Source organism: Humulus lupulus, chromosome 1, assembly GCF_963169125.1.
Source record: "Humulus lupulus chromosome 1, drHumLupu1.1, whole genome shotgun sequence".
In the NCBI taxonomy this organism is placed as follows: domain Eukaryota; kingdom Viridiplantae; phylum Streptophyta; class Magnoliopsida; order Rosales; family Cannabaceae; genus Humulus; species Humulus lupulus.
The window spans coordinates 103,531,011-103,554,932 of record NC_084793.1 but is presented as its reverse complement, the minus strand read 5'-3'; the positions used below and the strand labels follow the sequence as shown (position 1 = coordinate 103,554,932).

At 36.5% G+C, this 23,922-nt stretch overlaps 1 protein-coding gene and 1 non-coding gene across 2 annotated transcripts; one reads left to right on the top strand and one right to left on the bottom strand.

Annotated features, from left to right (window-relative positions):
* Positions 1-382: 382 nt before the first annotated feature.
* Positions 383-488, bottom strand: LOC133813578 (small nucleolar RNA R71). The gene has a single exon (XR_009884588.1). It is a non-coding gene; the product is annotated as a small nucleolar RNA R71 (small nucleolar RNA).
* A 364-nt stretch (positions 489-852) lies between these two features.
* On the top strand, positions 853-2,049 carry LOC133819084 (uncharacterized). The gene is made up of 2 exons (XM_062252249.1): positions 853-976; positions 1,196-2,049. The coding sequence occupies exons 1-2, from the start codon at positions 853-855 to the stop codon at positions 2,047-2,049; spliced, it is 978 nt and encodes a 325-aa protein (XP_062108233.1).
* Positions 2,050-23,922: the final 21,873 nt, after the last annotated feature.

Here is a 23,922-nt window from a genome sequence, read left to right as displayed (position 1 = left end):
CAGCAACCAATGCAAAGAAGTTTGAGGGACTATGTGCTACCTACTGTAACGGGGGCACAGTCGTGCATTAGACCTCCAACGGTCGAGGCTAATAATTTTGAAATTAATCCTGCTATTTTGCAAATGGTACAATCATCAGTTCAGTTTGGGGGATTGCCAACGGAAGACCCAAACTTACATCTGGCTAATTTCCTAGAGCTCTGCGCCACATTCAAGATGAACGGAGTGACAAATGATGCAGTGAGATTGAGACTTTTCCCGTTTTCACTGAGGGACCGAGCAAAGAGTTGGCTTATTTCTCTGGAAGCCAATTCTATAACAACATGGGAAGAGCTAACTCAAAAAAATTTAGCGAAATTTTTCCCACCATCGTTGTCTGCACGGTATAGAGGTGAAATCAATAATTTTCACCAAAAAGATGGTGAATCGTTGTATGATGCGTGGGAGAGGTTTAAGGAGCTGTTGAGAAAATGTCCCCATCATGGAATCGAAAAATGGATGCTAGTACATATTTTTTACAATGGTCTGTGTGGTACTACTCGCACAATCATAGATGCAGCGTCTGGAGGAGCATTCATGAGTAAGAGCGTTAACCAAGCTTATGATCTGTTGGAGGAAATGGCCATGAATAACTATCAATGGCCATCAGAAAGAGAAACCAATAAGAAGGTGGCTGGAGTGCATGAATTGGATGCCATTTCAATGTTGTCCGCTCAAGTGGCAACATTAACTAAACAGTTACAGCAGAATAACATTCATGCTCAGGCTCCCGTGATGCAAATGTAGATTATTTGTGAGTTATGTGGGGGGCCTCATTTATTTGAACAATGCACAAATAGGGATTTTAACAATATGCCTATGGAGCAAGTGCAAGCAATAGGGAACTTCCCAAGACCTTCCAACAACCCATATTCCATGAATTACAATACAAGGTGGCGGAATCACCCAAACTTTTCGTGGACAACTGGGCACGGCAGTCAGCAACAGTTTCAACAGAATCAACCACACTATCCTCGACCTCCTCCTGGGTTTTTTTAGCAGCAAACAGTAAGACCTGCACAACAATAGATGCAAGCAAAGCAAGACGGTTAGGCTGATGTGTTGACTCAATTTATGACTGAAACGAGATCATCAATTCGGAGCTTGGAAACTCAGATTGGACAGTTGGCTACGCTTATGGCAAACTGAGCTCAAGGGAACTTGCCAAGCACTACTGAGGTGAATCCAAAGGGGAATCCTAACGAACAGTGTCAGGCGATTACTTTGAGGAGTGGAACAGTGTATGAGGGAACAAATGTGGAAAAGAGCGTCGAGCAGAAGCAAGATCAACAGGCACCCAATGAAGAGGACAAGAAGACTTGTGAAGAGAAGGTTAAAGAGATTCCGCTAGCAAGAGAAGTGGTACCTCCGGTGTCTATAGATCATCACAGAAAAATTCCATATCCACAGAGACTCCAAAAGAACCGTCTTGACAAGCAGTTTGCAAAGTTCTTAGAGGTATTCAAGAGGCTGCATATCAACATCCCCTTCGCAGAAGCATTAGAGCAGATGCCCAGTTACATTAAATTTATGAAAGATATTTTATCAAAGAAGAGAAAGATGGAGGATTACGAAACTGTGGCATTGACCGAAGAGTGCAGTGCTATTTTGCAGAGGAAGCTTCCACAGAAGTTGAGAGATCCTGGAAGTTTCACAATCCCATGCACAATTGGTAACTTTGAGTGTAAACATGCACTTTGTGATTTGGGAGCCAGCATAAATCTCATGCCTCTATCAGTATTCAAAAGACTTGGTTTGGGTGAGGCAAAGCCAACAACTATTACACTACAGTTGGCCGATAGATCACTGGCTCATCCGAGGGGGATTATTGAAGATGTGCTAGTGAAGGTCGACAAATTCATTTTCCCTGCAGATTTTATTGTGCTGGACATGGAGGAGGATGCAAATGTCCCAATTATTCTTGGGCGACCATTCCTAGCAACAGGACAAGCTCTAATAGATGTGCAAAAGGGAGAGCTGAGGTGGTGTTTAGTGTCTTCAAGGCAATGACGTATCCGATGGCTAGTGACAGTTGCTACAGTGTGGATGTGATAGATAAAGCAGTTTTGAAAAGAAGGGTCAGTGGTGATGCTTTAGAGGCAGTGTTGACTGGTGGGGAGGAAGATGAAGATGATGAAGAGATGAAAGAATATGTAAAGTGGATTAACTCTTACCACTCGTATTTAAAGAAATTTGAAGAGTTGGCAGAGGCCACTGATCGTCCATTAACATCCATTCAGCAGCCACCGAAATTGGAATTAAAGGCTCTTCCTGAGCATTTGTGTTATGCGTACTTAGGGGAGAACGAGACTTTTCCAGTAATTGTTTCAGCTGATCTCTCAAAAACTGAATTGGAGAAATTGTTGAGGGTTTTACGAGATCATAAATTGGCCATTGGATGGACATTGGCAGATATTAGAGGAATAAGTCCTTCAACGGTAATGCATCGAATCTTAGTGGAGGCAGAAACCAAGCCATCTATAGAGGCCCAAAGGAGGCTCAATCCAGCTATGAAGGATGTTGTACTTGAGCAGATTTTGAAATGGTTGGACGTCGGGGTGATTTACCCAATTTCTGATAGTGCTTGGGTGAGTCCAGTGCAAGTGGTGCCAAAGAAAGGAGGAATAACAGTAGTTAAGAATGAAAATAACGAGTTAATTCCAACTCGAACTGTGACCGGGTGGCGCATTTGCATCGACTATCGTAAGTTAAATAAGGCTACACGAAAAGATCACTTCCCACTTCCTTTTGTTGACCAGATGTTGGATAGGTTGGCAGGAAATGAGTATTATTGCTTTTTAGATGGTTACTCAGGTTATCATCAAATTGCCATCGCACCAGAGGACCAAGAGAAAACGACATTTACATGTCCCTATGGCACGTTCGCTTTTAGGAGAATGCCATTCGGGTTATGTAATGCACCAGCAACACTCCAACGGTGCATGATGGCTATATTTTCAGATATGGTGGAAAGGAGCATTGAGATTTTCATGGATGATTTTTCGGTCTTTGGCTCTTCATTTGATCTGTGTTTGGGTAATCTGAAGAATGTATTAAACTGGTGTGAAAAAGAAAATTTGGTGTTAAACTGGGAAAAATGCCACTTTATGGTCAAGGAGGGAATAGTACTTGGGCACAAAATATCTAGTAAAGGTATTGAGGTGGATTAAGCCAAAATCTCAGTAATAGAAAATCTTCCCCCACCAGTGTCAGTAAAAGGAGTACGAAGTTTTCTTGGGCATGCTGGATTTTACAGAAGATTTATCAGAGATTTTTCCAAAATTGCTAAGCCTCTTTCGATCTTGTTAATGAATGGAGTGCAGTTCGATTTTAATGAAGATTGTTTAAAAGCTTTCAGAATGTTAAAGGAGAAGTTGATTTCTGCACCGATTGTTGCTGCACCAAATTGGGACCGTCCATTCGAATTGATGTACGATGCCAGTGACTATGCAGTTGGGGCTGTCTTGGGTCAGAGAATTGATAGGGTCTTTTAAACAATTTACTATGCAAGCAGAACAATGAATGAAGCTCAATTGAACTATGCCACCACTGAAAAGGAGCTGCTTGCAATAGTATTTGCAGTCGATAAGTTTAGACCCTATCTCGTTGGAAATAAGGTAATAGTGTACACTGATCATTCGGTCATAAAGTACCTCATGACAAAGAAGGATGCAAAGCCTCGATTGACACGGTGGATACTGTTATTACAAGAGTTTGATATTGAGATCAGAGATAAAAAAGGAACAGAGAATTCGGTAGCAGATCATTTATCAAGGTTGGAGGTTGAAGAGACACCGAGTAAGAAAGAAGTACAGATAGATGACAGTTTTCCCGATGAGCAATTGTTTGCTATCAGAGGAGAGGTGATTGTCCCGTGGTATGCTGATTATGTGAATTTCTTGGAGGCTAACATAGTTCCTTCGGAGATGTCTAGACAACAGCTTAAGAAGTTTTATTCTGAAGTAAAACACTATTATTGGGAAGAACCGATTCTCTACAAACATTGTGCCGATCAGATCATTCGTCGTTGTGTGCCTGAAGAGGAAATGTGTTCCATATTGTCTCACTGTCACACGTTGCAATGTGGAGGGCATTTTGGGGGAAATAGGACAGCAGCCAAGGTACTTCAATCGGGGTTCTTTTGGCCTAGTCTTTTTAAAGACGCTTATAATTTTGTCAAGGCATGTGATCGTTGCCAACGCACTGGTAACATCACAAGGAGGAATGAAATGCCTTTGACCAGAATTTTGGAAGTGGAACTTTTCGATGTCTGGGGAATTGACTTCATGGGACCTTTTCCGTCGTCATATAACAATCTTTATATATTGCTAGCTGTTGATTATGTATCCAAGTGGGTTGAAGCAGCAGCAACACCAGCTAATGACGGTAAAACGGTTCTCAATTTCCTTCATAAACATATTTTTACTCGGTTTGGAACTCCTAGAGCTATAGTCAGTGATGAAGGGAGCCATTTCTGCAATAAGCAATTTGATGCATTGTTGTCTAAATACGGTGTAAGACATCGAACTTCTTTGCCCTATCACCCTCAAAGCAATGGCCAAGCAGAAATCTCAAATAGGGAAGTGAAGAGTATTTTAGAGAAAACGGTGCAAAGCTTGAGGAAAGATTGGTCCAAAAGACTTGATGATGCATTATGGGCGTATAGGACAGCTTTCAAAACTCCAATTGGTATGTCTCCATATAGATTGGTTTTCGGTAAGGCGTTCCATTTACCACTTGAGTTAGAGCACCGAGCCTATTGGGCAATGCAGAAGCTAAACATGGACATGACTGCCGCAGGAGAAAAGAGAATGCTGCAGTTGAATGAGTTAGAGGAATTCCGGAATGAGGCCTACGAAAATGTGAAAATCTACAAGGAACGAACTAAAGCATGGCATGATAAGAATCTTGTACAAAAGGAATTTCACCCGGGGCAGCAGGTGTTATTATTTAATTCAAGATTAAAGCTCTTCCCAGGAAAACTGAAATCTAGATGGTCCGGGCCGTATACAACTGTGAAAGTATTTCCATATGGAGCAGTAGAAGTATGCAGCGAGAAGAGTGGAACTTTTAAAGTGAATGGGCAGAGACTTAAGCCGTACTTGGGAGGTCCCTATGATCAAGCCAAGTCGGTCATTATCTTGCGTCCTCAGTGATGAGGAATTCAGCGTCCGGCTAAATGACGTTAACGACAGCGCCCTTGAGAGGCATCTCAAGCTTATTTTTTTTCTATTTTCAATTTTTATGTAATTTTTTTTTTAGTTGAACAATTTTATTTTAATTTGTTTCTGTAATTAAAACCGTGAAAATCGTGAAAAAAAAAATTAAAAATGTGGTGAGTGGAGGTGCCATAGCGCTACAGCGCTATACTTTCAGCGCTATGGTGCTATTCTCAGAGAAGGACCAATATTTCGGGGTTTTACAGTGCTACAGCGCTGGTTCCAGAGGCCAGAGTCCCAATTCGCGTATAAGCGCTACAGCGCTACCCCTATAGCGCTATAGCGCTCGGCCCAGAATTTTTCTTAAAAATCAGAGGGGTGCGATTTTCTCCCTCATTTCCTTCACTTTCTTTTTCTTCATTCCTATTTTCTTATTCCCATCCTCTCCATAACCTCCATAGCTTTTCCATTGCAGCCCTTTTCCCAGAAATTTCTCCACACACCCTCCATCTCTCCTTCATTTCTCCTCTTATTTCCTTCTTTCTTCCCTTTCTTTCCAACATATTTCAATTTTGCCCTAAATCTGTTTTGAAACCCTAGGAATTCATTGATCTAATTTCTTGCAAAAGGTGGAAATTCTGAAGGGGGTGTTCACATTCAAGCATAAGGGAATCTATTGCAATGGTTTGGTAAGTGGTCTTCTTCCCTTTCCTCCTCCGATTTGTTTTGTTGTGGTATTTGGGATTGGCTAGCCTTGATTGATTGAAGAGGGTGGATCATTTTTGTTGTTTGGGTGTGGGGATTTTAGTGATTTGTTTAAAAGGTTGAATATTGTCACTGTTTGTGAAGAGGAAAAGGGTCCATTGATAGGGGAGGTGCTGTAAAAATTTTGTCTTGTGGTGTGGTGATAATATAGATAATGGCACCCTAGAGTAGAGCGGGTCGAAATAAGGACAAGGGAAAGGGGCAAGCTTCTGCGTCTCAACCAAGGGAGGATAGTTCTGAGCATGAGTATGATGAGACTCGGTTTATCAATTTCAAGGCTCAGGAGCGGTATGAGAAATTTGTCAGGAAGCCTTTGATTCCCGAGCGTGAAGTGGAATTTCAGTCTTAACCGTTTGCTCATCCGATTTTTGAACGGGTTCGGGCGAATCTCATGAATAGGAAATGGGGCGATTTTGTAACTAGATTGGCACGGGCTAATGTCTCATTGGTGTATGAGTTTTATGCGAAATTAAGAGATAAACACAATGACACAGTCTTTGTTCGAGGTAAACGTGTGCCTTTCACTACTGAAGCGATTAATAAGGTGTTCAAAGCCCCACATATAAAACAGGAGGAGGAGGAATATGCCTAGTTCTTAAATGGTTCTATAGATTTTGCGGCTGTGGCTGATAAACTGTGCTTTGAAGGCGCTCCTTGGAATTTATCTGGCAGCCTCCCTAAAAGTATAGCATCCTGCCAGCTCAACATAGAGGCGAGATTTTGGGCGTTCTTTGTGTGTGCTCGATTTATGCCAGTTAGTCATGTGTCTGATATGACTAAAGATCGAGCCTTATTGATGTACGCATTGATGCAGGGCATGAGTGTTAATCCGGGTATTTGGATCAAGGCCAACATCAATTTCATTGAAAAAGGGCACACTACTAGAGGTTTAGCCCATGGATCCGTCATCACGATGTTGTGCTGTAAGGCTGGTGTCCCAGAGTTTGTTACTGATATTTATCATTCGCTGCAGCAACCGTTGTCCATTAATTTGATGAATGACTATCCTGAGCCTGCTCTATATGTGCCGCAAGCAAGAAAAAAGGGAAAGCGCCGTGTGGAAGCTGATGTGGAGGAAGAAGCTGAACCAGTTTTGTTGGGTGGCGGTAGCAATTTAAGCTTGCAGCAAGTTAATGAGAAGTTGGATTATCTAATCCAACAGAATCAATATGTGGTCCAGCAGCAGCATATGGTGAATCAGTATTTGGGCCAGCGATATGATTATGAAGTGAGTCATGTGGCTCAATTAAACAATTTGGTGAGCCGCTGGTCGCTAGATGATTCGGATCGCACTTATTTTGCTCCACCTCCACCCTATCCACCGTACTCTCCGTTTTACCCTCCGCCTCCACCCCCGTCCTTTACTGGTTTTCCTGCACCTCAACCTCTGCAATCTCAGCCTTTCGAAGGTCCTTCGTTCCAACGACCACCACCGCCATACTGATGTGGCTGGTCAGGTAAGTTCTCTTCCTCTGTTTTTTTTTTATCACATTGGGGACAATGTGCATCTTTAGTTTGGGGGGGGGGGGGGGGCTTATTCTGTTTTTATTTTTATTTTTGCGTAGTTTAGTTTAGCTTTTAGTCTTTTGTTTGATTTTTCTGTGTTGTTTAGTGTAATTGTTAAACCATCATTCGTGTCTGTTGTTGCTTTGTCTTTGCTCGTGAAAAGGAAATTGAATTCAACTGTGTGCTTGGTTCAATTGTTTTAGAGTTTAATTTAAAAGGTTTGTGGGAAACTTTTAATATGTTTTGAAAAGGCAACATTTTGGATTTTATTATATGAGTTTGACTAGGGTTGGTGGAATGACAATTTGACTTTGATAGAACTTGCATTATTTGGCCTTTGAGGCGAAATCCTTGATGACATGTGTTTAGAAAAGTGATTTAGGCAATTTTATTGGATCGATTGTGCCTTTCAAGACAACCTTGAGTTATTTATCCTTAGTTACCATTTTTGAGTCTTAAACTTGGTTTTTGTTCTTGATTATACTATTTGAGCCTAAATTTCCTAAGTTCTTTATTTTTTTTTTTCCTTTTCCTTTATTATCATAAGCATATAATTTGTGGGAAAGAAGAATGAAAAATAGTGAGGAATTGGTATGATTGGAATGTAGTATGATTGTACAAAAAGAAGAGAGAGAGAAGTCTTTGAGAAAATAAAAAAATAAAAAAATAAAAAAAATAAAAAAAGAATCACTTTGTCACACTCCTTGATTTTATATATATAGAAAATATTTAGTTTGGGGGAGTGTGATTTAAAAAAAAAAAAGAAGAAGAAAATGATGGAAAGTGTTGTAATCTCTCTCTCTATTTGTATAAAAGGGTGATTTTTGGTGTGGTGAAGAGAAATTTGGCTGGTTTCAAGGTTTTTATGCTTATGGTAATGATTGAGCCTAAATGACAATTTCATCTACCCTTGCCTAAGCCTAACGCTATAACCCGTGAAAGTCCTTTTGATTTCAAAACACGTGTTGTTGACATTAGTGGAGAAGGTCAAGTAATGCAAGCATATTGAAGAGTTGGTTTGTGGAATTGTCTGGAATGAGTTGAGCACATATGTTAGAGTCCAAGTGTTGTTGTCATTTTCATGATATATTATTGATCTCCCTAATTGAACTTTACAAATTGGACTTTAAGGCAAGTGAGCTGAAATTCTGGTTATTATTATTGCAATTGAGATTTCATGAGTTTGGGCAAAGTAGTATAGATGGTAATGATGGTTTAGCTTGTTCGTTTTGTGTTTGTTTCGTTTTGTTAGTTTAACTTAGTATTTACTCGAGGGCGAGTAAAGATTTAGTTTGGGGGAGTTTGATAAATGAGTTTTAGGCTCGTTTATGGTCCTAGTTTTTAGGCTATTTTTCATTAGTTAGGATTATTTTATTTCGGAATTATGCTCGTTTGTTCTTGTTTCAGGGTGATTAATGTTAAAGTGATACAAATAATGAAAAGGAGCGAAAGTGGAATAAATTTGGGACGGATTTGTGCATTTTGTTGGTTCTGTAAGTAGCGCTACAGCGCCACTAAGGGAGCGCCGTAGCGCTAGGAAGAAATTTTTAAGAAGCTCGGCTCTGACTTCAGCGCTACAACATGAGCGCTACAGCGCTTGGACGCAGTTTTCAGGAAGTGGTTTCTGACTTCAGCGCTACAACGCTACCATAAGAGCGCTACAGCGCTGGTGCCCAGATTTCCCCCATTTCGTTTCTGACTATAGCGCTACAGCGCTACAATGACAGTGCTACAGCGCTAGGACGCAATTTTTCACAAATTTGATCACTTCTAGATGGGCAATTGGGTCTTTTCACTCGAGAATTGAGAGGGGTTTTTAAAGAAACATAATGTGCGACTGAGAGGAGACGAGAGATTAACCTAGGAGATGGCGAAAGGCATATTGTGGAGGATCGCAAAGCGGAATTGAAGAATTCATCACAGTTTTTTCTTCTTTTCTACTTTGAATTTCTGTATTTTGGATGCTTTTTATTTCTTCTATGGTTATTATGGATTTGATCATGAACTAAACTATTTCTTCTAGGGTGTTAATGGATTCTCCTGAACCTTTATTTTAAATTAATGCAAGTTTTATGATTTCAATTTTATCTTGTGATTTATTCAATTTGATTCTAATGCTTGTGAATGATTGATCACCATTGACATGAAATATATGATTTTGATTCAAAATCTGAGAAGTGAGAATTGAATATGCTACAATTGAGTAAACATAGATTTCATATTAGGACGAGAGTACCTGTGTGGTCTGTGTAGTTTTAGGGTTGTTAATCTTAATGCCTATCTTATGTTTATTTATCACAGAGATGTAGAAAATTTGCATAAGATTGAGACTTATATATCCTAGTACGAATATAAGTTATTATTGTTGACCTGCTATCACAAGAGAAGAATTGAATAGTAAGATTTGTGTTAAGGAAAATTAAAGAGGATGGTTGATGAAATTAATTGCCCTAGTTTTTAATCCATTGAATTTTTGTAACATTATTTATTTTCAGTTATTGAAGTTAATTTTAGATTTTTGTTTTACAATTTTAGTTAATTCTTGTGACTCAATTATTGTTAGCCAAATAGAAATAGGAATTAAGTTTGGGTACTTTGTATACAGTCCTCATGGGAACGATCTCACTTACTCTTTATTACTTGTTACGATTACGTGCACTTGCGTATCGAAATTACACAACACCTAGTCATAACCAAATATAGGATACCATCAATAAAAATGATTAACATAGGTTCCCAAACCAATATCTAGCCTCCAGGACATCATTCCACACTTAACCGGGTAGTAGGATCGACCCCGAGGCCTAAAACTAGCATCCCCATGTCAAAAACTCACTTCCAGCCAAAAATGCCCTGATGGGCTGCGTCTCACCATAGCCATGCCGCGGCTCACCTTCCCAGAACCAACATAGGCCGCGGCCCTTTACGCACACCAGCTTGCTTCCCCTGCGTTTCTCCTCAAAACCCAACCTTCAAACCAGTTTCAAACCTCATCCAAACACTCAATCCAACCCCTAAACATTACCTATATCAAACCCTCATCAAAACCCAAGGTAAACATTAATCAACACTTCCTTTAATCCAAACTTTCCATCAAGAAATCACAAACTAAAACTCAAACCCAAAACAGAGTATTCCACTAAAATTCATGGCTGGAACTTACCTCAAACTTGATTTTGAATCCCCCTCAATGGCTGAATCATGTCCCTAAGCTCCCACCTTTGATCTCCTAGCTTAACTCCTCAATTTGAGCTCAAAACTCCAAAGGGAAAAAGAGAGAAAATGATGCACGGGAGAGAAAGAAGAAGATAAGGATGATGCTCTGTTTTTGGTTCTGTTTTCCACAGCCAACTAAACCTCATATAAACCCAAGCTAAATGACCTAAATGCCCCTAGGTCACTTTAGGTTCCTAAAGCCTTTCCAAGGGTAAAACCGTCCTTTCCCGCCTATCTCGTTAATTATAATTAATGCTCTCCAATTCCCGCTATTCTCAATAATCTCAAATACCAATAAATCATATCCCATTACCCTTTTATTCCCGGTAATGCTCTAATCATCAAAATAACCCCGAGACTCACCCTGAGCCCCGAACTTAAACCCTTTATGACTAGACCGAACATGTACATTTCATGATCGTCTCATGGCGAATAGCTCGAACCAATCCACCTTATAATGTGGCCATATTAATTAATCACAACCATGCACCCAAAATACACAATTACACCCACAGTGGCCAAATTACCAAATTACCCTTATAATTATAAATACTCCCATATGCATGCATTTACCATCATATAATAATATAATTCACATAAACATGCATATGATCATTAAATAGCATCATAACTCAATTATGGCCCTCCCGGCCTCCTAATCAAGGTCCTAACCCATATTAGGAAATTCGGGGCATTACAACTAAGTGATTATAATGCATTTATATAGTAAATACAAGAGGTGCACAAGAAAGCAAGGTAATCCTAGTGATGACTAAGCTTCGACTCTGTTGTATGAACTTACTTGTGTCAATATGATCTTCTGCTTTAGTGGCAGCTATGATTATGGCAGTGAAAACATTTGATAACTACTGAATTTAAATTGGATTTTTTTTGTTGATAATAGATACTTGTGACAGACTTTGAATTCTTTAGTTTGGACTATTAGGAACTGGTGTAGTGCTATGAATGTATGGCCTGCCTTTATTGTTGAGACAAGCAATGCTTTCAGGGCTTTATACAGGGCATCCTAACATCATCTGAACAGGTGGGCTTTTTATTTCCCTTGTGCACACTATAAATGATTAATGGAAAGATTGTAGTACTTTTATTACTACAAATTTTATCTATTAAGTGGTAGCTGCTAGATCTGTTATGGTTTTCTATGAATCTGTTAGTCTTACTCTAATTTTTAGCTCATTATAAGTGATGTATTCTCTTTTTCTATTTAACACTTCAATAAAGTTCAGTTCATTCATTCTCTATCCTCTCTGATTTTCTCATTCACTTTCATTTCTGAATTTAACTGTTTGTTTTGTGGGAAATTCATATGCTTAGATTTTTCTTTCTTAATAGGCTGATATAACCATGTTAGAAGACGAACTACCAACAAAAAGATGACTTTCATCATCCCTTGTCAAAGGTATAAAGAAGAAAGTCTTCTGTTGTGCTTTAGAATTATGCTGCTGAATGTTTCTTTCATTTTCATTAAATTTTAGGTATTGATAGAGTACTCTGTTTGGCAGTGGAATTTTTTCTTCGTTCATCTCTTAGCTTATTGTTTTAAGTTGCATGTTTTGTTGCTTCAGTCGTTTTTCATGGTAGTACATCTTGCTATACCCTGCTGTTTTGTCAAGTTTTGGAGTTATTACAAATTTAATTTAAACTTTATATGCTTACAGGTGGAAACTAGCTTAAGTCTTATGTTCTTAATAATAAAAAGACTTTTTTTTTACAATGTGCAGGTATATTGAGATGATTTCTTTGGAGCAATTCTTGACAACATTTGTGGTTGAGGCCTTTAGAATGGAAGAATGTATTTCACTAATTTTTGTATACATTTCTTGTTTTGTATTTAGTGATAAAGGAATCTGAATTGGGCATAAATTATGTTGTAATATGATTTCTTAAGCCTAGACTAGTAGACTAAATATTGTAATTACATTTGAGTAATTAATAAAAATCTATTTATGTTACCTTATTTGGCTTCAACTTTCATATTTGTTTTCCTAGTTTTGTGTAAGTAAAAAAAGATTATGTTTCTCTAAGCTAATATAACACATGTGTTATACTAAAGTGTAGTATAACACAAATAATGTGTTATACTAAAGTGTAGTATAACACAAAAAAAGTTTTATATAATCGACTATAAATAACATAATTCAACACTTATCTATATATTAAAATAACACAGAAATTGTGTTATCGTTGATAGTGCAATAACATATCTGTATAGCACTGATAAAGTGTTATGTAAAGTACCCTGACCTACGATAACATAGTCGGCCTTAACACATCTGAAAGTGTTATCGTATGTTTTGATAACACATTTTCGGTGTTATTAAAAGTATTTTTTCTTGTAGTGCTTGTTCTCGGGCCATGTCAGAAATCTCCTAGTCGAAGAGGTAGAACCTGTGTTCATGTAGTTGTCAAAGTTCCTCAGACATCTGAGACAAAAACCAAGCAGTTAGTATTCTGACTGAAGGAAATATGGCCAAAACACACATGACTCTATGGATACTACTCAGGGAGAAGATAAAGGTTTTAGAAATGTAGGGTATCCTCGACATTTCAAGACAGGCCGGAGGGGATGAATCTATTGGAATCTGGGAATTCCCCAGATTCTGGTCACAGACCTAGAAACAGAGAATTGACATAAAATCTTTTGAGGGACATTTTGAACGTCCCTAATATCGAAATGTGCCTAAATTGACTCATGAAAACCAGAAACTGACTCTCAAATTCCATACCATTGGTGTTCTTAAGCATTTATCAAAAATCCTCAAGCATACACAATACCAGAAAGCAAGTGAATGGCACTTACCCAAGATGAAACGAAGGTAGGTGCTGAGGCAAGTCCTAACCCTGAAGCATCATTTGTCGTCTACCCACAAGTAAGATGCTTCACACCAATCGTCTAGAGCTCCTGGAAAAAAAAGGGTTGAAGATATGGGACGAGCTAAAGAGAAGAGAGTGTTCTGTGAGAGGGTTTTTTTTATTTTCAAATGGTTACTGTGTGAAACTAAAGATGTTTTTCTGGGCTTTATACCCAATAAAACTTAGGAGGGAAACAACTTCCCCATGACTGTCATATTGCTTATCCTAGTAGGGTCACGAGGGTGATCCAGCGGTTAGGGTTCAGAAGGCGTGGATTGCAATTGATGTTTCTTTGGGAAAAGACACCTCGGGTGTAAAGTGGACGTTTGGGATCGCGGAGTTGACCCTTAATTAAATGCACGGATTGACAGGCCCATCAATGGGGCGTTGACACGTGGATTTGATCTTCAAAGAGATGTCAGAGGAAAACCCAAACGTTTTTCCCTCCACTTTTTCAAATCACCACTCTCAATTTAAGTCTCCACTACCAAAGGCGAGTAGAGACTTGGAGGGCAAATGTTGTCTACATTTTCACCTCCGACATGTGGCAACTCATAGTGACTGGCTCAGATGGTCATAGACATATTCAGGGTATGCTGCCCCCCGAGGCCTCTATTCGAGACTAGGACCCTCCTAGGTAGGGTCATGTCTTTGATAGTTAGTAGGTCGTGGGTGCCTTAGAGGTTGATTAACCTCTGACGTTTTCCCTCGAAGTTGGAGGTTCTCTAGGTGAGACAACTACGGCAATAACTCTTCTCCCTTTATCGTCCCCCAGGTCCAAGTGCCAGCCAATGTGGTTTGCAGCGCTAGAGGATCGTCTAACAACCTTTTTGGCGATCTGTCCACAGTGTTTTCGATTGTACGACTCGATAATTCGCACTCCCACTACATCGTCTGACATGGAGATACTTACAGCAAACCCTGACGGCACCTAGGGCATGTTCCCCATAAAGTAGGTACCTTTCTACAGTGGGCCCCGCAGATCTCACTTGGGTTGTGGTCTCTATTCAATGCAACCCAATGCATTAAATTGGTATTAATTCCTCAGTAATGGGAAGAATGTGTATTAATTACAGATGATTAGTAATAATGACCCCACCCTCTATAAATAGGGTTGGGAGTCTCATTGTAATGGGTTGGGTATTTTACAGAGACAACACATTGTACTAAGAGCAATCTAAACGCTACCTGAGAATACACCAATGGAACTTGCCTCAACAAGCTTCCAATCCTCTTAATTCCATAGACTTGTGGACTAGAGCTCTTTTATAGCCTGAACCACGTAAAAATCTGTGTGTTCTTGTTGTTCATTTCTTTAATCTCTCGTTTAAAGTTAATAGCAAAAAAGGCAATCAATAATAAGTATTAAATAAACATATCAATAAGGTAATCATATACAAATTGATCTTAATCCTAACGTTATTATGAACTCATGTTTATGTCATTTGGGTTCTTTGATTCACTCGTTATGTTTTGTCAAAATGATAAGGTTGAAAACTCATTGGTGTAAATGGATGGGGACATATTATACAGATATGGAATCTGTACTGTTGGGAGAGGAATTGAATAATGGTTCTCTTAAGGGTTAGCTATTGGAACTGAAAGGTTATCAAGCTCAAATTCGTAAAATAGTTTATGAATTAACCATCGCCAGTAATGTTAATGGAACTTAAGGAAACAAGATATAATTAAAGAGGTAAAATATTATCTTAACCCTACTTTAATTATGAACCATTGATAGAGGATTACATTTTCTGTAATGATTAAATCGATGGATGCTTTTTATATTTAAAAAAGTACTCAATAAATAAATGTCTATAATTACAAGAGTGCAGTCTCATATTTTTAGTGGAATAATATTGAGATTAATAAAATAAGGTTATTATATTAAAGAGTTTTAATTAATAATCTAAATTTATTAGAGCTTGAAATTATAGGTTCATAGGTCCCTAAGGTGGCTCTATCAACACTATTCAAGGTGAGAGTTGAAACTGAAAAAAGTCAGGGAAATGACATAATTGGAAGAAATTTGTTCTTCATTGTCAAATATGTAAATGGGACAAATTAATTAATATAATTTTTAAAAAATATACTTTTTAATTAGAATGGTATTTTTTTGAAATTGGCATTAAAGTATTTGAGATAATTAATTTTATTTATTTAAATAATGTGAAAAGATCATTCACATGACTCAAAATTGGTTTGAATTAATTTGAAATTTATTCATTAAGTAATGTGATAAGATTAGTTATTAGGTTTAAATGTTTTTGAATAAATGATTATTAAATAAAAGTAGTTAAGACACGTATCCTTGAAATTGGGATATGTTACACGTCAATCACAATGCAAGTACTGTGATTGGTGTGTGACTAGGTCCAAGACCAGTCTTATATATTTATTTTATTTATTTAATAATTGGTTTATAATTTAAATTTTGAATTTATTATTCTTTTATAAATCTATCTTATAGAAAATTAGTTGTTACAAGATTTTAGAGAATTCTAATTCTTTCACAAAGAGAGAAAAATATATCGTATTATTTTTCTTTATCCCTGAAAATTGTCTAAGAGCTGAAAAACTCCAAGATCTCATGTGTTGAGAATATCTTGTGAATCACAAAATCCCCACCATAACTCTACATGCACACACACGTCTTGAGATGTAGATATACATCTTGGAAGATCTTGGTCTGAGTATTTTGGAGAGTGCTTTGGATTGGATGTTCGTATGAGATACAAAATGATAGCAAAGATTCTTGATAGTTCTACAACTGGTAATTCCTTATCTTTTTCTATCTCATTGATTAATGTTTGCATATTAATGGATCTGGTTATTTAAAGTATGTTTAAATAATTTTTTTGAAATCCCTGGGGCCACCACCCCTGCCTTCTGTTGCGCACATGATAAATCAGTTACCAACAATAGGTACCAGAGTAGTAATTAATCTCTCCATACATTAATTGATATGTGGGTAAAATATTCATTCTTATATTACTGTAATAAGTGATGAATGGATGGATGTATGTTTGATGAATGTTTTTCTTAAGAGTCGTTAATTATATGGTATTTTAGGTTTAAGGATTGTTCTTATTTTTTCTAGATCTATAAAATTGTAAGCCATATGGGGCATAGAATTTTTGTAATTTTATTTTCTGAACCTGTAAAATTATTTTTGAAAGTTGTCACCTGAGCCCCAAGGCTGCCCGGGCACACGTAGGCGCATCCACACCTCCAACGCACCCCTGTTGTGCGCGCCTGGTGCCCTAGCACCCCTGCCGCACACCACTAGCGCCCCAGCCACCCTTGCCTCGCCTGCCTTGTGCACTTGTTGCACCCACTTCGCCCTTGTCGCATGGTGCTTGGTGTAAAGGTGGTATTCGAGCCACCAGCACCAAGCCAAGCCTAATAAATTACAAATTTTCATTGCCTATCTCCTCACAGGAGCCCAAATTTCCTTGAAATTTGTGGGCTTGACCCTAATTTTTAATTAGGATTTTAAAATTCTAATTAAATTTTGAATTTAGTGGCTTAAGTTCAAAATGGGCCTAAATGACTAATTAGGATTTAATTAGCCAAGTTCAATATTTTAAAAATATTATTTAAAATCATTGAAGCCATTTATGTTGGAAATTGTTCCCTTAAATCAATTGTAAATGACAATGGTTTTAATGAAATAAATAAAGGAATTGAATTATTGTATATATGTAGCTTATGTACTATATTATTGTTAATAATATTAAGTAAATATCAGAAAATTCTCAAGTTCATCTATGTGGTCTCAGTCTCATATTGGTATGAGAAGATCGAGATTAAGATAATGAACTTAAAAAGTTCACAGTAAAATAAAGTTATGAAATCTTTAGATTAATTACAACTAGTACGGTTCACTAGTATTATGAATACATGTGACCTAGATCCAGGTTACTAGTGTAGTAGGACACTTTAGTGGAGGTACTTTGCATGCTTAGAGTATGTAGAACTTGACCAGATGTGATTTAATAATACATGTTTAAACACCGTTTTGTAGTATTATAAAACACATCAACTAATGACCATATACAAACTGATTTTAATCCTTACGTTACTATGAATTCCTATATATGTTATTTGATCCTTTGATTCATATGTTACGGTTTTTCAAAATGACCAGGCTAAGAACTATTGTTTTGGGGACTCAATGATGTATAAGGTTGGGAACATAGCTTAACAGATATGGAATATATACCTTCTTATAGATTGAATGATGATTCCCTATTGGGTTGACTTTTGGAACTGAAAAAGGTTATTGACGTCAAATTCATAATCAGATAATGAATTAACCTTCACTAGTAAAGTCAATTGTACACTAGGAATCAAGATATAATTTAAAGAGTAAAACGATAATTTTATTCCCACTTAATTATGAATCATCAATCGAGGAATAATTTGTATGTAATGATTATATCAATGGACACTTTATGGTTACAATAAGTAATCAGTAAATATATGTCTTTAATTCTCAAGAGTTCAGTCTCATATTTACAGTGGAATAATCATGAGAATAATAAATATGTTTATTGAATCAAAGAGTTTTGGTTAATAATCTTTTATTCATTCGAGCTTGTAATTATTGGTCCATAGGTCCCCGAGGTGGCTCTATCAACACTAATCAAGATAAGAGTTGATACAAAGATCAAACTGTGAATGGGCAATTTGAGAGAATATTTATTCTTCGGGATAAATGTGCAATTATGTGATGATTGAAGTTGCACAATTTATTATTGCATTTGTGCAATTTTTGAAATTGTGTATAAATAAAAGAAATTGATTTTAATCAATTATTTTATTTAAGTGTGGATAGATAAATATGGATAGTCAAAATTAGTTTTGATTATTATATCTATATAATTAATAATAAGATGATAATGGAAAGTCAAATTTTGAATTTTGAATTTTGAAATTTAAATTGTTATATTTTCCTTAAAAAGATGACACCTTATTTGAATTTTTAATTATTAATTAATTAATATAAAAACACATGAAAAATAAAATCCCATTTTCAGGGATATGCCACACGCATAGGTCTTGGACTGCTTTATGCGTGTAGCACTACTAAGATGATCAGTTATTGGTTTTTCATTTTATTTTTAATTAATTAATAAAACATTTCAAAATGGGTTTTAAAATAGAATGTAAGACTTTGTCTTTTATCATTATTTTTATTATTAAAGATGAGAATTTTTATTTATTATTATTATTATTATGATAATAATGTCTATATATTATATAAGATAGAAAATATAAACCACAAGTCTTAACAAGGTTTTATAGAGAATAAAAACTATCATCTTTTTCACAAAAGAAAAACCCTTTCTCTCTAGTCTATAATCAAGAGTCTCATGTGTTGAGAATACTTTTGATTCACAAAATTGATTCTTGTTCTCTACGTGCCCATTCACATCTTGAGGTATAGAGAACGTCTTGGATGATCTAGGTGTGAGTACTCTAGCAAGGATAGGAAGATCGAAATATATACAGAAAGATTCAAGGATTCTTGATAAGCTACAAGAGGTAAATCATTTCATTTTATTTTTTACATATAGATATTATATTTTGATTAACATATTGAAAATTAAAGGATCCTCATATAATGTTGTTTATATGAAAATTTTTGTTGTATACAATTCTACCATTACCGCAATTTCCGTTGCGCGCTGGGAATTGTTCCTAACAATTAGTACCAGAGCCATCTTTAATCCCTGCATATGTTAATTACTACGTGGGTCTCATATGCATTTTTTTATTATGTGTAATATATGAATGGATGGATGTTTATGTTCTTAAGACTTGGTTTTTATGGTATTTTTGGGTTAGGAAAAGTTCTTAAATTTTCTAGATATACAAAAATTGTGAGACATTTTGGGGCACAGGAATTTTGTAATTTTTTTTTAAAATACTGGATAAAATTCTGTAATGGCCCGAGCCTCGAGCACAAACCCCGAGGTCCGAGTCACTGCCCCTGCAACCTGCGTGCAAGCTCTGCGCAACCGCGCCCATGCAGAGCCTCCAACGCGCCCAGCGCCCTTGCGCACCCGCGGCCCAGCACTCCTGCACCTTGCGGCCCCTACGCACCCTTGCTAGCCACTTGCGCCCCTACCAGCCGCCGCCCACCATTGACACACCCATTAGGGTTTGTGTCATGCAAACCCTAATGGATGTGTCATTATCCATTTGGGTCTGTTTAAGCCCTATATAATTAAAAGTGTCTTAATTATAAATTTTTGGATAAATGTGGTGAGTCCAAATTCCAATTGGGCCCCAATAATTTGTTGGGTATTAAAACTCAAAGTTTTATTATTTTAAATTTGTTTAAAATAATTAAAAGGTTATTTAATTTATAATGGATAATTAAAATGGTAATGGCCCATAGACTAAAAGAGAAGGCCCAAGATCAAGGGAATTGCTCTATATTAGGCCTTAGTTTAATTATTTTTGTGTATTTTTTGCAAGTGTTGTAATTTTCTAGAAATACCCAAAGCACCGAACCCACATTTATTTATTTATTTAGTTGAACATGATTAAATTGTTTAATAATTTATCCTGCATACTAACATGTCATACATATTACCCACATAGTACATATTAATGATGCATTTTTTTAGAAACATGCTTAGGATTGATTATATGTTTTTATTTGATAACTCGTATAATTAATTTAGTCTTAATTAGTTAAGATGGTAAAAAGAATTTAAAGTTGTTCATTTTCTTATTTAATAAAAATATTTTATTAAATAAAAATGGTATTCTATTTAAAAAGGCAAAATAAAATCTAGTGCACGATTATTTATTTTGCATAATTGGATTAGTATTTATTAGAATATCGTTTGGTAAAATTAATTTAAATTCGTTTTACAACCAAATTTATAAATATTAATTTTGAGAAAAACACAATTGTAAAAATAGTGAGTGATAGAGAGGGAATTATGATAATAAGTCCAATGGTCTCCATTATTGGTTGAAAACCCAAAGGCATAGGAAAGGCCTCATGTCGCCTATGTTTGCAGCCTCCCTAAAGAAAGGCTTCCGAATATGTTTATTTTATCTCAAGGTTGACTTCTCATAAGAGAGTAACATTAGTGATGTATTTCAAGTTTGACTGACCCTAAGACACACTCTTGAGTTAAGTCATTAATCGAAAAAGAATGGGTTACACTCCGAAGATGTATCTAGGCATTCATGCACGACTAATACATCTTGACCAAACTAACGGTAATTTATCTGTCAAAAGAGAAAAAAGAGCTTTTAAGTTTTCACTTATGGAGTTGAGATTTTGTCTCAAGATTAATTTGTGATTAGTCTGACCTACCCTAAGGCGATCCATTAATTTTTAAATTAATCTATCGTGGAATTATAACTATTTTGTGTGTGTTATTTTATGTGTTGCATTCATGCATCATATTTACTATTCCAAATATAAACTGATATTTATTATATGCATTAATTCTTTATATTTTTTATTTAATTTTCAGCAATATGTCCAATCCATACCCTATAACTGTTTTACTTGCTAATGAAAAATTGACTGGTGATAACTACATGGAAATCAGACATGAACATTTTTTGATATGTGAAAACCACATGTTTGTCTTCAATGAGGAATATCTTGAGGTTCCTGCTTTCATTGCTGCCAAAACTGCTAAAGAGAAATATGACAATTGAATCTTATCTAACAATAAGGACAAATGTTATATGCTTGGTAGTATGAGCGATGTGCTCATAAAGAATTTTGAAACTGTTGAAACAGCCTATGAGATTTGGGAATCTCTACAAGGCATGTTTGACCAACAATCTAATAAGTGCATACATGATGCTACCAGAAGCTTCATGAATGTGAAAATGAAGAAAAATGTTTCTGTCAGAGAACATGTCCTAGACATGATTAACGTATTGGACGATGCAGAAATTCATGGTGCAACCATTGATGAGAGAACTCAAGTAAGTGTGATACTTGAATCTCTCACACCAACTTTTGCGACATTCACTACCAACTATGTTACGAACAAGTTGGAGTACAACATGACCCAACTGCTGAATGAGTTGCAAACTTTTGAATCTCTAAACAAAAGTTACACTAAAGTTGAGAAGGCAAATGTTGCAGAATCCAAGACTTCCTCTTCAAATGGTAATTCAAAGAAAAGGAACGGTGGCCAAGGAAAGGACAAACAACCAGAGAATACCAACAAGTCTTCCAAGAAGAATAATTCTTCAAAGAACTCCAAAAAGAAGGCACTGAAAGATGCATGCTTTCATTGTGGAGTTAATGGTCATTGGAAAAGGAATTGTCCTAAGTACCTGGCTGAACTGAAAGACAAAAAGAAGGGTAAATTTGATTTGCTTGGTTTAGAATCTTGGTTAGTGGAAGGTGATTTTCATCTTGGATAGTTGATTCCGAAGCCACTAATCATGTTTGTTTTTTCTTCGCAGTGTCTTAATACTTCGAGGAAGCTGGCTCATGCAGAGGTGACCATGAGAGTTGGAAGTGGACAGGAGATCTCGGCAGCCGAAGTTGGAAAAGCTCACCTAGTTTTTGTTAATAATAAATTTATTGTGTTTAACAATGTTTATTTTATTCCTAGATTTACTAGAAATTTGATTTCCTTATCAAAATTTCATGAACAAGGTTTTAATATTTCTTTTAATAATAATACGATTGCTATTTCAAAATATGGTTTTGACATTTTTTCTGCAAAGTTCGAAGGTGGACTTTACAAGCTAGAGTCCAATGTTGAGCATGTTTATAATTATGAATTATTTAAAACTACAAATCCCAGCTCTATTAAAAGACAAAAGACAGATTCCGATAGTGAAACATATCTGTGGCATTTGAGATTGAGACATATTGGTCTAGATAGAATTAACAGACTAACGAAGGATAGTCCTTTAAGGGAACTATCTATTTGTTCTCTCCCAGTCTGTGAATCCTGCCTAGAAGGCAAAATGACTAAGAGACCTTTCTCTCCTAAAGGTTCAAGAGTCACAAAACAACTTCAACATGTACATACGGACGTTTATGGTCCGCTAAATGTCTAAGCTAGAGGAGTCTATGAATATTCCGTCACTTTAATTGATGATTATTCAAGATATGGTTACTTGTACTTAATTCAAAGGAAATCTGAAACCTATTATAAGTTTAGGGAATTACGAGCAGAAGTTGAAAAGATATTAGGTAAATCACTAAAAGTACTTCGATCAGATCGAGGTGGAGGGTACTTCAATTATGAATTTGAGGACCATCTAGTCACTGCAACAACATTTTGTTTCAAAAAGGTGGAATAGAACCTTATTGGATATGGTTAGATCAATGATTAGTTTCTCATCATTGCCATTGACATTCTAGGGTTATGCAATAAAATGTGCTCTACACATACACAATGTTGTTCCATCTAAGTCTATTAAGAAAATACCATTGGAATTTTGGAATGGTACTAAACCTAGTTTACGCCATTTCCATATATGGGGTTGTCTTGCACACGTGCTTAAAGGAAAGACTAGGAAGTTAGAATCACACACTGAAGTGTGCATATTTGTAAGTTCTACCAAAGAAACAAAAGGTTGTATATTTTATAGTCCTAAAGATAACAAAATGTTTGTATTTACAAATGCAACTTTTTCTGGAGCATGACTATATAAATAACCACAAACCTCAAAGTAAAGTTGTACTTGAGGAAATGGTCTCAAATAAACAGGACCAATCACCAGTAATGCCAAGAGAAAAACGGCCAGAGGATGTCTCTTGTTCTAGTCAGAACAATAGAGAGCTTCATCGTAGTGGGAGGGTTGGTAAACAACCAGTATGCTATGAACATGAACTTCAGATGCTTGTGTCTGACACAAACAAAGATGATTTATTCACTTATAGAGATGCAATGGAAGATTCTGACAAATAAAAATGGCTTAACGCCATGGATCTTGAAATAGAATCGATGTATTCCAATTCTGTCTAGACCCTTAAATATCCACCTAAGAATGTTAAACCTATTGGATGCAAATGGATATTCAAGAAGAAAAGAGGAGCAGATGGGAAAGTAGAGACTTTCAAAGCAAGGCTAGTAGCAAAGGGCTACACACATAAAGAAGGAGTTGAATATGAAGAAAATTTTTCACTTGTGGCCATGCTCAAATCTATCTGCATACTCTTATCCACAGCTGCATGCATGGATTATGAGATTTGGAAAATGGGCGTTAAAACAACTTTTCTGAATGGCTATCTTGATGAAACCATTTACATGTCTCAACCAGAAGGGTTCGAAGTTAAAGGTCAAGAGAAAAAAGTTTGCAACCTTCTTAAGTCTATTTATGGACTTAAATAAGCTTCGAGATCTTG